Consider the following 18,309-nt stretch of genomic DNA (forward strand, 5'->3'; position numbering starts at 1 on the left):
AAGGCAAGCACCATACAACTTTATATCAAGATTACTTAGCATTTTTACAACATTTATATGAAACTCATAATGTTGTAATTTGAGAAAATACACAACATTTTGGGAACATCAATGTTTAAATGTTGCACCCTACAAGCAATTTTGAACCAACTTTAAAAAGATAAAAGGGAAAAAAATCAAGAATATCAAATTGATTATTAATCATTCAAGAGATGGAAGAACATAGGTATAGAGCCAATGTTAACAAATGAAAGACATTGTTTTAGAACTTGCTCACGTAAGCAATGAGAGGGAAAAAAGGACTTCCACCTAATATTCACAAGGAATAGTGGTAGAGAGCAAGGTACTCCTTCCCATTGGGATAAGTCAAAAATTGGCCTAATACTCGTGCAATCAAGAAACATGATAAAGGGTTATCACACTAACACTTGATCATAAATTATAGAAAGTAAAGTCAGCAAAGACTCTTTAAAAGAATAATAACTAATAGACATGTGATATGAGGCCTATCTTACTTGCAAATTTAAAGAAAGTGAAACCTTAGAATGCTACTACCCCAACTTTTTGAACAACTTGATCACAAATTGTTCATGTAATGTTTTCGTTTGTGTGAAACATAAATACTTTTCATTTGTGGTGTGAAAGATGTCAATACTTGTAAATGGGGTTGAAATGAACCATAGGTTTGAGAACCATTGAATCTACAAGTGCTCAAAGAAGAATTAAGGCTAGTATAAGACCACCCATATAAGTAGATTCACACATAGGGTGTACCTGAGAAGCCTATTGTTGAACATCCACTAAGCCAAAGATTTTTTTATGGTCTCTTAATAAAGAAAAAACATGTCTACTCTTACACCAAGACCTATCTACCAAATTTCTTCTTTGGGGGTTTCTCTATCACCTACACAATCTAGGAAAAGTCCTCAAATAAAAAATTTTGAATTAGGCAACATTTGAATATTTATTCATATGTACATAGAATTTCAGCTTGAATTAAAACACATGCCTCCAAAGATCGATTATCATATGTTTCATACTTCTGTAGTGCTGCTTGTTTGATACCAAACAATAATTGCATGCAACCATGTGAAAAAGATCAATGTCACAACTCTTTGGTTAAAGCAAGGCATTCTCTACTATGTTGCTTTCAACTTTATCCATTAGTGATCATGAATGATACTTCAAAAATACAAACTACCACCATGATTCTCATACTCATCCAATTATCTTCATTGATTGCATAACCATTGGCAACATATACTGTTATATTATTTATTGGCTGAATATGGTTGCCCAATTCGAAAAAGGAAAATACACATCCACTTATATGGCATAAAGTTGTATGTATGTCATTTTAAAAACAAAAACAGTCCTCCAAAACCACCTTACAGCAAGTACTCATGCTTTTCATCCTCACATATTTGGAGATAAATAGTGACGAACCCTATCAAAACATGTATCTTCATGCATCTCCTTAATTTGACAAGCCTCTTGAAAAGTTTTAACCCCATGGAATGCTTATTATTATGCTTGATAGTTGAATCAAGTTTTCCCTACTTGATTTACTTGCAACCTAGAAAAAAAAATGCAGAAACAACAAATGGACTAATAAAGTTAGAATCAAATAGAAATCAAAATTTGCAATGTAGTGATTCAGAGATTTCCCCCTTGTACAAGCAAAGGTTTGCTTGCTATTGGTGTTTGTAGAATGTAAAAACCACTCATGACTCGTTAGGACAATGATGTCCAAAGGACATTAAATTTTCCTATAATCGAACAAAACAATAGTTTCAATTTGATACGAGAAGTTCAAAAGACATCTGTGTGCATGCATATGTGCATGTGTCAAGCTCAAGCTTGCTTCATGATAAGGCAGTTTTGGAATGCACTGTGCACTCGTTAAAACTCAAAATTGTTGTATACTTAGGCGGTTCATCCAACCCTTGATTGGGATAACATATGATAAAAGGTTTCAGACTTTGATCCCTCACACAATACATCATGTCCTCACTGTAGATTCCAAGGCCTATATACAGAAATTCATTCCCCAATCACATTTGAAGATCAATAAGGACTTATAGCTGACCTCTTGGAGATCACCAAAAAACTGAAACATGATGTACTAGCATATGTCATGTTTTCCAATGTAAGTTTGCATACTGACAGAGATTGTACCAGTAATGTCTGTATCCTGATCTGCCTCCTGTTCTAAATGTCAGTTTTGCCCTTGTAACACAAGAAATTTGGAGCCAGTACATATCTATATCCTTGGTTGCCATGCCTCTCACACTCCCTCACTTAAACAGCAATCAGCCTCTGGGAATGTGCCAATATCAAATGACAGCGAAGAAAGGTAAAAGGCGGGCCTAGCCAATGATGCTCACAACATCATACTGTCACAATGCCTTTGAAATGGGCATTTCATCTCCTAGACAAGATCACAGTCCCATAAAATGCCAACTCGGGTGACACATGCAACTTAGCTCCTGATCAAAAATCCAGAGCAGAGCTAGCATTCACAGGTCCACCACAGAGTAGTCTACTGGCACTCTTAGTGCCTGAATCTTCAGCAGAAGCATCTATAGGAGCCTGATTAAGTCTCTCCAAAGTGAGAGTTTTCCTCCTCAAAAGTTTAAATGCATACACTGCAGCCTCAGGAAATGTAGGCACCTGTGCATAGTTATGCAACAATTTTCAGGATCATGCAGATGTCATCAAAGAAAGAAAGTCCCAATCAGTGGTAGAGTGAAGCACTTCTCACTGAATTGCAGAAAGATTGCTGGGCTGTAGTGCAATAGATCTTAGAAAAATCAAAATAGGTCTTGGCAATACTAAAATCTGTTAAAGGATCATGCCTACCTGTGTGTTTATGCAGGGAAGCTTTATAACTCGCAAGAAACCAACCATGTCATGATAGTCAGTTAAAAGTGCCGCCATCTCCTTCTTTTCATCTGCTCATGCATCAAAATTGTTGACTTAACTACTTAGATACAGAAAGCATTGAGAAGACTTGGTATACATGGGGTCAAGACTGCCACTCCAAATGGATCAGAGCAGCTCTCTTGTAAAGGGCATCAAGAACACACTTTACTTCAAACTGTACACAAAAAAATTGTGCAACATGTTGTACATACAAATGTAGATGGGACTAGATGCATGCATGTGTGCAGATAAACATTGCAGCCTTAACAGATTCTTGGTTACATGAATAGTAAAACATTGGCCATGCACACACAACAAAATATAACTTGCAAATTATTGACTCAGCCCTTCACTAACTGTAAATCATCATCCACGCACACATGGTGAGAAATTGTTTACCAGGTATTGCCTCTACAGATAGCAGGACATCAGCCATGTGCTGCCACCGGATAGAGAAAGATGAAGTCAACAGAGAGGCAGGGAAAGTAACCAATGCAACTGAACTCGAGGCCCGAATCAAGCCCTTCAAAAAATGCAAAAATGCTAGCATCTGCCAATCCTGCACAATCAACCCAAAAAAACAGTCTTTCAGCACATTGTCACCCGTATACTCCAACTACTTACAGACTAGACATAATTGTATAGGAGATTATGTCTGTTTAATTATCTCATACATGGAATGTCTGAACCATCTCTTACACTGATATCAATACATTCAGAGTGCAACAGTACTGAAATCTTTGTTGCAGAGTAGAAATATCCATAGTTTTTCAATACTGCAATCATACATCAAATGCATACAAGCATGAAAGTATGATTCGGACCTTGGGGCTGAATCATTTGTTGCCCTAATTTTTATTCAAATAATCAAGAACTATGTAATTAAAACTGGTCATTTGTGATCATTTTAATCAAAAGGATGAGTAAAACCTAGAATTCTTTGTTCAACCATGTGAAGTCTTGCACAAAAATTGGCTCAAGAGTCGAGAGTCAACCATTCATTTCCCAAAATAGAAGATTCACATATCACTGGTCCAACTTTAAGACTGAAGACTCGAGGTCTGGACATGCAACTGCAAGTGACATAGATATAATGTCCCATATCCATTGCAATGAACTCTACCAGGTAGATGATAGGTAGTAGATACTAAATAAAGACTAGTCAAAGTTCAAAACACAAAGATAAAAAGGTGTCCGCACTTCATTTTGTGCAAAACAGCAGTTTGAAGGAGAACAAAAAAAAGCTCTTTGTTTTTTTTGGGCCCAAATATGGTCAAGCATGATTGCCCCTATTCATACTCATATGGAATCTATCTGAATCATATGCATTGGAACGCAACAAAGGAAATCTCTGATAAATGATTCGATACTAAAAATCTCTGATAAATGATTCAATACTTAAGAGGGGGTGTGACCCTAAATCTTGAAATTCTAAACAACAAACCATTTGTGGGCTGGTTAAAGTCCTGTCTGGAAAGGCAGCAGAAATGAATGCGCTGTCTAACACCTAAAGTCAATAATATAGAAATGACTACTCATCTCTATCTCTTTTAGGATTTACTGCAAGCCTTACCTCGAGAGGAAGGTTTTCCACCAAAAAATCACGACATAGCTGAGCCTTGCATGTTGAGGGTTGCTGCTCCAATCTATACTTTTTGGTTCATACACCTGGTGAGTTCTAGCTCATTTTGCATCACATGGCTATATAGCTTCACAAGGGGGCTGCAAAGAATGCTCATTGTACTGAAGCTATCAACCATTCCCGTAAGTTTCATAGTTCTGACACCAATATTTTCGAGTGGATTGACATCATAGGGAAAAGCATAGTTAGTGTGTTTGAATTGTGTAGATAAAGTCTAGGGACAAGGGTTTATTTGAATGCTGTGCATACAAAATAGACATGTATTAGCAAGCATCTTCTCTCTTGTAGCTTATTTAGAAAGATCCTTTAAGCTCAACCATATGAAAGACTTGGTAAGATTCAAAACTTTGCTTCATCTATTGTTCTTTTGGACATTGCACCTTGGAAAGCTCTCAAAAGGATAACTCATAGCACCACATACCTGCTCAAAACAAACTCCATCAGGTGAACAGAGAGACTGTAATGCGATTCGACCAACTTGCTGTACCCCACCCACAGGCCTAAAGGTTGAAACAAATGGTAAGAATACATCCCAGAAACTGTTCCAATAGTAGACTGTAGATTAAATATATTGCATGTACATCCTAAGGAACTATCAATGAGGAGCTCTATAGAGTCATCCTCCACAAAACATATTAATAAAAACCATAGTTTGAAGGTCTTATCAACTCCTTTGAGACAAGTACAAAATCTGCATAAGCCCTTGCTTCGGGACTATTCAGCAGTTGGACAGTTAAACTCCAATCCAAGTGTTGGGAATAAAGGCCCTCGTGCCTTTTAAATGTGCTCGGGTGTGAACACACCCTTAGCATTTGTACTTTCGTATATATATATATCTATATCTAAAAACCTAAAGTGATACACTCGTCATTGTACCCACAAATCGTGCAAACTCTCTACTCTGCTCTCTCTCTCTCTCTCTCTCTCTCTCTCTCTCTCTCTCTCTCTCTCTCTCTCCTGACTCAGATGCAGATTGCACACAGACGAGCATGCATGCCACAGATACTCCAAGCACGTAGACAAGGCCGTAAGGCCTTCTATCGAGATGGCCGGATTTTTATAGATGGACGCCCCACCAAATAGGGGGGCGTGGCCTATGAGACGGGGCAGAGGACTGTACAGGAGACCCCGATACGTGTGGCAGTTTGGAACTGCAACGGCTCCCTATGGTCACGACCGGACAGACTTGAGGAGATTTTACCTGACCATGATGTTATATGCTTCACAGAGACACATGAGAGCCCAGAGAGAGGGCTTCCACGCATTACAGGATTTGAGTGGGTATCTGCATACCGGGCTACTACTAGGCAGAGTACATCTAGGGGCTCAGGAGGGGTGGCAGTTCTATTCCGTCAGGGGATACAGAGACATATCCAGTTAGTGAGACGAGATGAGGAGGCCAGTTACATATGGATCAGAGTGCAAATATCAGATGAGAGATGGATCTATATGGCAGTATGCTACTTTTCACTACGAGGGTCCAGATATGCTACTACGCGGGGTGATATTCAGGCCAGAGATTCCCCCTCCCCTTATTCACAGCTCTCAGAGGACATTATTTTGTATTCTAGTTTGGGTGAGGTCTTCCTTATGGGGGACTTCAACGGGTGCACACAGAGCCGACAGTGTGAGAGTTTTGATATGGAGCAGCCAGAGATCATGAGAGCATTAGACCCTGAGGAGTTGGGGATCAGTCGGGAGTCAGCAGATACTGGGCCAGACGCCACAGGGTATGGAGGGCATTTACTTGAGCTTGGTAGTAGACATCATCTCGTTATTTATAACGGGATTGCACGATGGCCATATTCAGGAGGTCTTACATGCTTCCCACATGGGGGGGGCGAGAGTACTGTAGATTATCTGCTCGGACAGATCGATGGGATGCATACTATTGAGTCCTTCGGCCTTGGGAGACTTCCACTCGGTGCCGATCACACCTTTCTCAGTTTCTCACTCCTCACCTCATTACCATCACCACCTGCAGATATCATACCCCACATGCATACTGCCATACACTTCACTCATGAGCTTTCACATGTTTACTCACAGCATCTGGAGGAGCACATCACGTCACTTGATCCATACGCACCCCTTGATACACTGACCACTGATATCACACGCATTCTGCATGATTCTGCTACACTCAGTTTTCCACATCACACATACACGCACCCCCCTCGGACCGGTACCATGCCACAGAACAGGTGGTATGATGATGAGTGCAGAGATCTACGTCGACAGCTACGCGATTTGGAGGCCAGAGGAGAGATCACACACAGACAGGCGCAGAGGCGCATGCACCACTTGACCCCCGTAAAAAGCGGGAATGGGAAGAGGAGAGATATTGGGATAAATACCACCTTCTTATGAGCAGAGATTGTGCAGAGGCATGGAGGCAGATCAGAGAACCACGCTCACCCACACCGATACATGACCCTGCAGTATGGCATGGATACGCACAGAGTTTATATCATGTACCCGCACAGCCGCTGATACCCACACCATGTACACCGAGACCGGGTATTTCATCCTTTTTCACCACTAGTATGGTGAAACATGCTACCTCACGGTTACAGTACACCCGGACAGGCAGGGTTCAGACGGGCATTTTCTACCATAGACCACATCTTCACTCTCCGTTGTCTGATCGACCAGACAGAGTGAAGAAACAGAGATTGTATTGTTGCTTTGTGGATTTCCGCAAAGCCTTTGACATGGTTCCGAGAGAGAGGCTTTTCAGACGCCTACTTGATCTAGGGGTGGACGATGACATGATGTGGGGTATTTATGCACTATATGAGCGGGTTACTAGCAGAGTCAGATGTCCGGGAGGTATATCAGATCCCCTTGTGAGCACCATTGGTGTGAAACAAGGATGCCCACTCTCACCGACTCTATTTGGCTATACGTTGATGAGATAGCAGAGTTTATTCAACAGCGAGCCGGTGGAGGTATAGATCTCAGTGGAGCCACAGTTCATATCTTACTATATGCAGATGACATTGTGTTGGTCTCAGATTCAGCTCAGGGATTACAGCAGCATTTATTAGCATTGGATGATTTTTGCATACAGAGAGGCATGACAGTGAACCTTGGTAAAACCAAGGTTCTTATATTCCATACATCAGCTCAGATACACAGACAGAGTATTTTCATGGCAGCAGGAGGGAGTATTGAGGTCACTGGATCATATGTATATTTGGGAGTCACCTTTACAGCAACTTCAGGGATTTTCTCGATGACACAGGCAGCTCGTGACCGCCTCACTAGAGGATACTCAGCATTGGCTCTTATGGAGCGACAGTGTCATCAGGCACATTTCCAGGAGCCCCGCACCAAGGGGTGGCTCTTTGATACTCTAGTCACTCCAGCACTGATGTATGGAGCAGCTATATGGGGGCCAGGCCTTGCCGATTATGTATGGACATTGATGGAGAGACCTCAGGTGATCATGATATCTAGATTGATTCACAGCAAGGCCTCAGTCCCACATGACATTGTGCAAGCAGAGCTTGCCACACCGCCCATGCTAGTCGAGGCATTATTTAAGACAGTCTGCTTCCTACACAGATTTCAGGATATGGACAGAGATCGCATTGCATACAGAGCATATATGGCATCTCAAGAGATGGCTCGAGCGGGGGATACCACATCATGGTATGCACAGACTAGAGCTTGGTTTGACAGACATGGGCTGGACATTGATAGACTCCCACCTCTTCTATATAATACTCAGGCTCCCACTTACACCCTCTCTCTCTCTGAGAGGAACAGAGTCATCAGACAGGAGATATGGCATATTTATATACAGAGGACATGGGTCAGCCCTGCACAGCCACTGCCATCGAAGATGGCACATTATTATACACAGTTCTTGAGCATATCAGAGCAGGGATTCATAGAGATTCCGAGATATATGCAGATCTATATGCCACATCGATTGAGAGTTCTTATTGGACAGCTCAGGGTATCATCACATCAGCTTATGATTGAGAGTGGCAGAGCCAGTGGCATCCCACGGGAGGAGAGGATATGTCCCCTTTGCAGATCAGAGGTGGAGAGTGAGGAGCATTTTGTTCTCAGATACCCGGCATACTCAGAGTTGAGATCTAGATACACATTAAGCAGCTCACTTCAGGGATGTATGACTGATATGGATCAGAGATCATTTGGCCGTTTTCTGGGAGAGGCATGGCACATCAGAGAGCGGAGCACACAACGGGTCCCAGTCAGAGAGGGGCCCACCCAGACGACTATTACACAGTTCTTTCAGACAGACAGAGTGAGAGCTACTGTACCAGCCTCCAGCCAGACCTCCGGGCTCACACTACAGCAGGCTGAGGACCAGCGTACTCGACGCCGCACAAGGATCCGTGGGTTTCGGACCCCACAGCCACACCGACAGGAGATCCAGAGGATTCTTGATCTACATCGACAGCAGACTGAGATCCGACGACACTCGACACATTGGATCTCAGATCTCCAGTTTGCTCTTTCTCCACCGCCGATGTACCACATCCTGCATCCAGGAGGGATCACCTGCTATTAGCGACTTCGACGACTGCTACTACATCCCAGGATAGTATATCTCCCTGCATCTGTTACATATACACATCGCACCACTTTATCACAGCCGACAGTTGTTCCCCTATCACAGCCGACATTTATTCCCCTCTTGTAGCCATTATCTGGAGTACCAAAGCTACATACGCACATACACATACACGACACTTATCACACTTACAGCACCGTATTTTCAGTTTCCAGTTTTTAGCTTTTCATTCAGCACTTTTATTTTGGATAGCTGGACCTCATTAGTTGTATCACAGTTTGTCTCATAGGCCAGTTTTGGTCTTTAAAAGACGTTAATATAACTTTCTTTCTTTCTTTCTTTCTTTCTCTCTCTCTCTCTCTAACGAACACTGACTGTCTCGATCTTCGTGCCTCCCGGTCACTACAAACTGGTATCAGAGTGGGCAAGAGACAGCTCAAGTGTGCACGCGTCTCAAGATAATCGACAGGATTGCGTAGGCTTGGCAACAAGCGCATGTCAGTGTTCAGCAGGTGTAGGAGAGGCAGTTGACGGACCAGCAGGAGGCGTTTCAGGAGTCGCACGAGTGGCACAGTCTCGATGGGTAGCAAACTGTAGGCGACAATCAAGGCATGTGATAGTCAGGGCAATTTGAGGTGTTGACGATAGACACAGCACGGTCCACCAGGCATGACGGGCAACAACAGGAGCAACGAACAAGCGGGACTCACGAGACGGATGGGACCAGCTGACAAGACAATGGGCGCTGACGAACGACCACGCGACGGGATGGGCAGGTGACCAGGCGGTGACCTGCACAGCGGGTCAACGAACCTGTCGTTCAACTTTTTATTTTCTCTCTTCAAAATCCTTTTTTTAAAATTCCCCTACCAAGGGTTCACGCATGGAGGCACACCTTCAAATTTTCATGCAATCTAAGCCTAGAAATTTGTGGCTTCTCCAGACTGAGTGCTGTTCATGCAAAATTGAGGCATCTGCGTTAGAAATTGTAGACATTGTGCGCGTTTCAATCGGAGATTTTGCCAGAATTATTGAAATTTTGCTCATCTGAGTGAAATTTCTCAACATTGGACCCATAAAATTTGGGGCTTTTACTGTATTGGTGAAATTCTGTTCAGCTGAGTCAAATTTGCTGACATTGGTGCACATTTGGACTCCAGAAATTTGGGGCTTTTGCAAAATTTTGTGAAATTTTGCTAATTTTGCCCGTTTTATGCTTTCAGAAACATGTATTAATGCAATTGGGATAGACTGGTCAATGAAATTTGGGGGTTTTGCTGAAATTGCTCTATTTTGGCAAAATTGGCATGTTTTATGCATGTTAGAGACAGTTCAGAAGTATGATTAATGCTTTGAGCCCAAAATTTTGGGAGTTTTCACCATGCGTGTCAAATTTTATGCCCGTGGATACATGTACAACAGAAATTGCAGCTAACATTTGGGACTTCTCATGTAATGTGATGCATTGGCCCTTGGAACAGCTGTAATCAGTTGTGGAATGCTGTAGCACATGGTTTGGTGCTTCTAAAAATTTAATTACAGACCCGAAATCTCTGCTTCTACATGGTCATTTATTGCTGTTTGGTACTTGTTTGTACCTTGGCACTTGTGTGACAGTTTGGGCCTACATTTGCTGATTTTTTGGTCACATTTGGGCTGAAAATCATAGCTAGCAGCAGTGACAGCAGTAATCTCATGCACATAAAAAAGCTTGAAGGAGCACATAACTTTGCAGTCTGGCAAAAACAGTGCTACAATATCCTATTGCAAAAGAAACAGGCAAAGCCGATTAAGACCAAAGGGGCAAAGCCTGCAAATATGGAACAGGACGATTGGGATGAGTTAAATGAGCTTGCACGCTCAACCATCGAGCTATCGATTTCTGATGCCTTGCTATTTAACATTGAAGGTTTGGATTCTGCATATGCTATTTGGACTCCATTGGAAGAACTGTATGCACAAAAGAGTGCTGCAAGCAAAGTGTATTGGTTGAAAAAGCTTATGGATTTGCGTATGAAAGAGGGTACAGCAATGTCTACTCAGTTGAGTGAGTTTACCTCCATTTTCAGCCAGCTGGTTGCCTTAAAGTTCTTGATTGATGAAGAATTTAAGGCTACATTCTTGCTTCGCACTCTTCCAGAGAGTTGGGATACATTCAGGACTGCTATGAGCAATTCTAATGCGATTCTTTTATATGTTGATGTAGAGAGAGTGCTCTACTCATGGAAGAAATGAATCGGCAGAACAATGCATCCAGTAAATCTTCTAGTGCTTTGCATACTAGGGGCAGATCACAGCAGAAAGGCAAATCTAATAGCAAGGGACGCAGTAAATCACGCGGCAAAGATGTTGAATGCCATCATTGTGGCAAGGGTCACTTTAAACGTGACTGCTACAAATGGAAGAAAGAGAAAGGAAAGGGCAAGAAGATAGATGATAGCAAGGAAGAGAAGAAAGAGAATCAACCTAAGAAAAGCAGTGTCAAAATTGAAGAGATGAATATAGTCACTCATGACATTGACAGCGGGAATGACGTACTCTTGGTCTCTTCACACTTTGGTACACATGCTTTACTTGCAGATACAGATGATGACATGCATATCTGGATTCTCGATTCAAGTGCTTCCTTTCATGTCACCCCTCATCGTGGGTGGTTACAAGGGGTCGACATGGTGTTGTCCATCTTGGGGACAACTATGCATGTGACATTGCAAGTATTGGCAGTGTGCATTTGCAGTTTCAGCATGGTTCTGTCTTCACACTTCAGCATGTATGGCACGTACCTCAGCTCAAGAAGAGCTTGATTAGCACAAGGTAGCTAGGTGACGATGGTTTTCATACCACCTTTGGTGATGGGAAATGGAAGATCTGTAAGGGATCTAGAGTTATTGCCAGAGGTTGCAAGAGTGATACTTTGTATCCACTTCATGTATCTAGTGTGTGTGTCCATATTGTTGCCGTGACCGAGCAGCCAGGTGTTTCGTTGTGGCATGGCCGGTTGGGACACATGAGTCAAACAGGAATGAGAGTGCTTTCTCATTTGGGTTACTTGCCTTGTCTTTGTTGTGCTGATTTTGAGCATTGTGATCATTGTGTTTATGGTAACCATGCACAGACGTCTCATAAAAAGTCTCTTTCACTGAAATCTTCCCCTCTAGAGTTACTACATTCAGATGTATGTCAGATACCAGGATTATCTTTAGGCGAAAAGAAATATTTTGTCACCTTTGTCGATAATGCTACACAAAAGGTATGGGTTTATCCTATTCGTAGCAAGGATGAAATGCTTGACAAGTTTAAAAATTCTTGGCATTGGCTGAAAATCAAACAGATAAGACACTTAAGTGTCTTCGCTCTGACAATAGTGGGGAATATGTGTCCAAGGCCGTTCAGGCATTTTGTGACAACAAAGGGATCAAGAGGGAGCTCATTGCCAGATCCACCCCAAAATGGAGCTACAGAGCGTATGAATCGGACCATACAGGATAAGATCTGTACGATATTGTCTCATGCTACATTACCCCATGGTTTTTGGGTAGAGGCTGTTATGACAGCCATACACTTAAGTAATCGGTCACCAAACAGGTCTTTTGGGGGGGGCGGGGGGGGAGTTTACCAGGAAGCGTGGTCGGACAAGCCACCTTCATATGCTCACCTGAAAGTGTTTAGCTGCGAGGCTTTTGTGCACATTCGTAAAAAAAAACGCAGTAAACTTGAGCCAAAGCTTTGTAAATGCATTTTCCTAGGATATGATGACGAGGGTGAAATGGAGTATAGATTATGGGATCCCGAGAAAAGGAAAGTAGTACGCAACAATGATGTTATCTTCTGGGAAGATCGCATGCATAAACAGCCTGAAAAAACTAAGGAGGTCCGTAGGTTGTATTCCGGAAAGAAGTCTTTTGGACAGCAAAATATGCCCGCTGTATAGCAGCAAATACCTGCTGTAAATGAACCTGTAAATGCTGAAAATGATCAGCCAACTATTGCCCATGATAATGAGCCACTACATGTGCAAGAACAGCCAGGACAGCAAGCTGTTAATGCTGATTTGCAGGCTGAAATGCCAGGACAGCAAGCTGAAAATGCTCAACAGCCAACAAACAATGATCATTGGGTTAGAAGATCTTCTAGGGCTACTAGACAACCTAATAGATTCATTCGTGGTGCAAACAATGTGGCTAATTATGTCATGTTGACAGACTGTGGTGAACCGTCTTGCTTCAAGGAAGCAATGGACAGACAGGACAGCAAGAAATTGTATAAAGCGCCTAAAGGGTAAAAAACACTTCCATGCAAATGGATTTACAAGATGAAGGTCACTTTTCGTTCCTCACTAAAGTACAAAGCAAGATTGGTTGCAAAGGGATACAAGCAAAAACATGGAATTGACTTTGATGAGATCTTCTCTCCTGTAGTCAAGATGACTACATTGAGAACCATTTTGGGCTTGGTTGCAGCTGAAGATATGGAGATCATATAGATGGATGTAAAGATTGCCTTCTTACATGATGATCTGCATGAAGACATATATATGCAGTAGCCTGAAGGGTTTGTGAAAAAAGGGAAAGAGAAGATGGTATGTAAACTCAAAAGGAGTTTGTATGGGTTGAAACAAGCACCAAGAGAATGGTATCATAAGTTTGATACATTTATGCAGTCTCAAGGTTTCCATAGAAGTCAAGTGGATCACTGCTTGTACACCAAGAAGGCAGCAAATGGCAGCCTGATTATCTTGGTTTTGTATGTTAATGACATGCTGATCGCTGGTAGGGATACTCATGCCTTGAACTCACTGAAGCAAAGTCTTCATGCCAGCTTTGACATGAAGAATCTTGGTGATGCAAATCACATTCTTGGCATACAAATACTCAGAGATAGGTCAAAAGGATTGCTCTATCTATCTCAGCAGCAGTATATCTCCAAGGTTTTGCAGCGTTTCAATATGGAGGGGGGGAAAACAATTGGGGTTCCATTGCCTCCATATGTGAAACTCAATGCAGAGGACAGCCGTACATTTGATGATGAGAAGGCTGAAATGGTCAAGATACCATATGCTTCAGCTGTTAGCAGTTTGATGTATGCTATGGTTGCTATATGTCCTGACATTGCCTTTGCAGTGGGAGTGGTTAGCAAATACATTGTAAACCCTGGTAAAAAGCATTGGGAAGCAGTGAAAGGTATTATGAGATACCTCAAAGGCACAAAGGAGTTATGCATCTCCTACGGAAAGCAAAAGGCATCTGTTGTTGGCTTTACGGATGCAGACTATGCTAGTCATGCGGATTGCAAAAAGTCCACTTCTGGGCATGTGTTTACCTTCATAGGAAGAGCAATCTCTTGGATCTCCAAGCTACAAAAGTGTGTTGCATTGTCTACTACAGAGGCAGAGTATGTGGCTGCCACTAAGGTATGCAAGGAGGCTTTATTGCTTTCACGTCTAGTGGGAGAGATAGGCATTACAGAGTTACCTATTCTCCATTGTGATAGTCAGAGTGCTATCATGCTAGCACGGAATCCCGTCTTTCATACAAAGATGAAGCACATACAGGTGAAGTACCACTTCATTAGAGATGTACTTGACAGCAACAGCATTGAGCTTGTCAAAGTACATACAGATGATAATCCTACAGACCTTCTCACGAAGGGTCTTCTAGCAGAGCGGTTTGCTCATTGCCGACACATGATGGGAGTTGGATAGATATATGTATTTCAGCTTTGTACATACCTAGACTTAGTTGATTCTTTTCTCCTCTTAAGGCACATTACCTTTAGGTGGGAGGCCGTTGGAAATAAAGGCCCTCGTGCCTTTTAAATGTGCTCGGGTGTGAACCAACCCTTAGCATTTGTACTTTCATATATATATCTATCTAAAAACCTAAAGTGGTACACTCGTCATTGTACCCACAAATCGTGCACTCTCTCCTCTGCTCTCTCTCTCTCTCTCTCTCTCTCTCTCTCTCTCTCTCTCTCTCTCTCTGTGTGTGCTGCTAACGAACACTGACTGTCTCGATCTTTGTGCCTCCCAGTCACTACATCCAAGGACTACGGAAGGTCATATTTGCATCGAGTTACTTCTTAGGTCCAAGTTGGAGGGACTGCCCGCCAAGATGTCCATAGTCCTACTCTGCATGTAACCAAGAACAAACAGAGAACCCTGCAACAAATGATGATTGGCTAAACATCAATACTTATTACCTTACAACTCTTAGTCTACACCAGCCACAAGCATGCTTTATAGAGAAACCTAAACATCAACATTTGTTACTTCACAACTTTCAGTTTGCTTTTCTCACAATTATAACATGTTGTCAGTTGCAATCATGATATCGTTTCTAGTATGGAGGCAAGAAGAGTATTATTTACTTAACCATATCCCTTCTCAACCATGTTATGCACATATGGTGGAAATCGCTGACTTGTTCTTTCTCTAATTTCATTGAGATGATCAACCTTAAATGCCCCAACTTGTCCCATCTTTTATCTAACCTTCCCCAGTTCCCCCCCCCCCCCCCCTTTTCCTATGGCTTCATACAAAGCCCATAAAGTGAATTTGGACCACTACTAATATTTCTTTCAATATCTATTCCAAATGCATTCTCCTTGCGCTTCTCTTTTACGAGGAGACAATGCAAGTTATGTGTGGGGGACCCCAACAAAAAAATCCAACCAACAGCTAGTTAATTGAATCAGCATTTGAACTTTTGCTTACCAAAACAGAATGCAACATGCATATTCCACAAAGATTAAAAGAGGCTAGGAGTGCATCCCTCATCATGGTACTAACGGACTAAGAGCACAATACAAGAAGTCCCTTTGCTTTGATATCCATGACATCATATCAATCAAAGATTGGCTGATTAACCATACATGTATCCAATTAAGTAGAAAGGTCCATAGACAACCTTGTGGCACACCTAACGAATTTTCTTGCTCACAAATATGATGCAATTTTTATCTCTTACGTGAATTCTGATTTTGTCAAACATTAGCAAGGTCTCAATGATAGGATATATCAGAACAACTTTCTCATTGCTTTAGATGTGATGATGACATTTCTTGATTTTCATTTTGTCAAAGATTAGGAAGGTCTCAATGATGTGGTAGATGAAAATGGCTTTCTCACTGGTTTAGGCATGATGACTGTTTTCTTTTTTAATTCTGACTATACATACTGACCAAGGGGATGTTTCTCCAAACCATTTTCAGATTATCTTGCATCCCTTGGAATCCATCATTAGTGCATCGTTCCTTACTCCCACACAAAATAAAGTGGTAGAATAGAAGAATCACTAATTCATGAAAATGGCTAGATGCATGCTGAACAGTAAGACTTTACCCAATTCTTTTTGCTAAAGAAGATACTTAAAGATCAGGTGGTTGACCAGTTTGATCAGCATGTTGGTGAAGTACCTAGTGATGGCACAAGCTCTAGACAAATGATACCTAGCTCCACCTGTACTCCCACACAAAATAAAGTAGTGGAACAAAAGAATCAATCACTTACGGAAATGGCTCAATGCATGCTAAAGAGTAGCTAAAGATGCACGTGCTAGTCTATGCAAAGATTGAGAAGAACAGAGGTCACCAAGCCCGTTTGTCCGGAAGCCTTCTCCTATTCCCTCCCTCCATATTTCTCACAAGAGCCGATACCATGGTCTTAGGATGCCCTCAATGGCACCCTCTGCACAAGTGCCCGTGCTTCTTTCCTCGCCCAAGGAGAACTGCTTGAATGGTTCCAACTATTCTTTGTGGTCATGTAAGGTGGATTGTATCTGAAACCAGCCTTCCTTCTTGGAGAGGGTGGTAATTCCTTGATTAAGCACTTAATTATAGCAATCAACAAATACATATAAATTGAAATGCGCAATTTACCTTGATAATCTTGGACAATAAACACCCGGTTGGCCCCAAAAATGACGCCCCTTTCGGTATTTCTTTGACTTTAATTACTAATGGATTGAGTACAAATTGAGATTTTACAATCTCCTTTGCTGATCCTAAAGCCCCTGCTGTACATGCAACCAGCAAGAATTTTAGGCCAATTGCCCCTTGATTTTCACCCAGGAACTGTACAAATGGAACCACCAATTGGCCAAATCTTGCCCCAATTCACAATGGATAGCCTCGCACCTGAAATCTTTGTCAATCCCACGAATTTCAAGTATTGATTTCAGTGTACGATGCCTTCTCCTGTGGGCACGGATTCCAAGGTGACTACTAAAACCTAATTGCTGCAGAAATTTAGGGTTTACAACAGAGATCTCTTTGTTGTCCACCAAATTTGTCTGAGATCTGATCAAAATAGCCGAGAAATGTTGAGATCTCCTGAGAATGGGTTGGAGAAGGTGCAAAAAAGCCAAGATGAGAGAGAAATCTGATTTTCTTTGTGAGAAAACCCTAAATACTGGCCACTGCCTACTCCAGCTTGTATTTAATGCAGTCATCTATTGCTAGGCACCTCCAAAATGCTGTCACTTGATCAGCAATGTTGTTGCCAACCCTTGGAAGGTGACTCTCTGCTGGCCCCTACCTATTGAGGCCCCCAAATGGTTGTCTTCTACAGCAAATTGTTGTTCTCTGATCAGAAAATGGACCACCAACTCTCTCTCGCTCTCTCTCTCTTTCTCTCCCCCAAACTGTAATCTCACTTAAGGACTGAGACCCAACCCCCAAAAACGTTTTCTCACTTTGGATGGACATTTTTTTTGCAAAGTAGCAACCTTCTAAACCCATTTTTCAGCATTACCTAGCCATTTAACTAATTTTCTGATTTAAATAATTCTGAAAATTAATTTCAGCCCGTCTAAACCTGCCCAAAATTAAATGTGCCCATCCATAATTGAATTGGCTACCCATTTGTAACCTAGAATGGTCCCCAACCTCTATTGACCCTTGGACTAGCTTTAATTAATTAATTAATGCTAGTCCTTAGTGTCATTACCGATACTTATTGACCAAATAACTATCCTAGGGTCAAAATTGACACCAACTAACCCCCAAAGCCCAGCTAGCATAGCTTACCACAACTTTTGCCTTTAACACCACTGCATCCTCGAGGTCCTTGGCTTGTTACCATGAAATAACTGCCATGTGCATCACATGTGCTAAACAACCTTGCACATTTGATTAATAACTTAATCAAATGTTATCAATAAGATTAAAACATCTCAAAATTTCACATCCTCAT

General features: G+C 41.9%; 1 protein-coding gene across 2 annotated transcripts in view; it reads right to left on the reverse strand.

The window, feature by feature from the left end:
* Window positions 1–1,902: 1,902 nt before the first annotated feature.
* ELO1 (Paxneb protein-like protein) overlaps window positions 1,903–18,309 on the reverse strand; it is a 57,617-nt gene continuing 41,210 nt past the window's right edge. For both annotated transcript variants that reach the window (XM_087663563.1, XM_087663564.1), the window contains 4 exons: window positions 4,989–5,067; window positions 3,325–3,484; window positions 2,863–2,954; window positions 1,903–2,673 (listed from right to left, as the gene is read on the reverse strand). In XM_087663563.1, the coding sequence (XP_087519689.1) occupies window positions 2,494–2,673; window positions 2,863–2,954; window positions 3,325–3,484; window positions 4,989–5,067 (511 nt within the window). In that variant the 3' untranslated portion in view covers window positions 1,903–2,493. The remainder of the gene's footprint in view (window positions 2,674–2,862; window positions 2,955–3,324; window positions 3,485–4,988; window positions 5,068–18,309) is intronic.

The sequence above is a fragment of the Lygodium microphyllum genome, chromosome 23 (genome assembly GCF_053477565.2).
Source record: "Lygodium microphyllum isolate KBCC chromosome 23, Lygodium_microphyllum_v1.1.10, whole genome shotgun sequence".
NCBI lineage: Eukaryota > Viridiplantae > Streptophyta > Polypodiopsida > Schizaeales > Lygodiaceae > Lygodium > Lygodium microphyllum.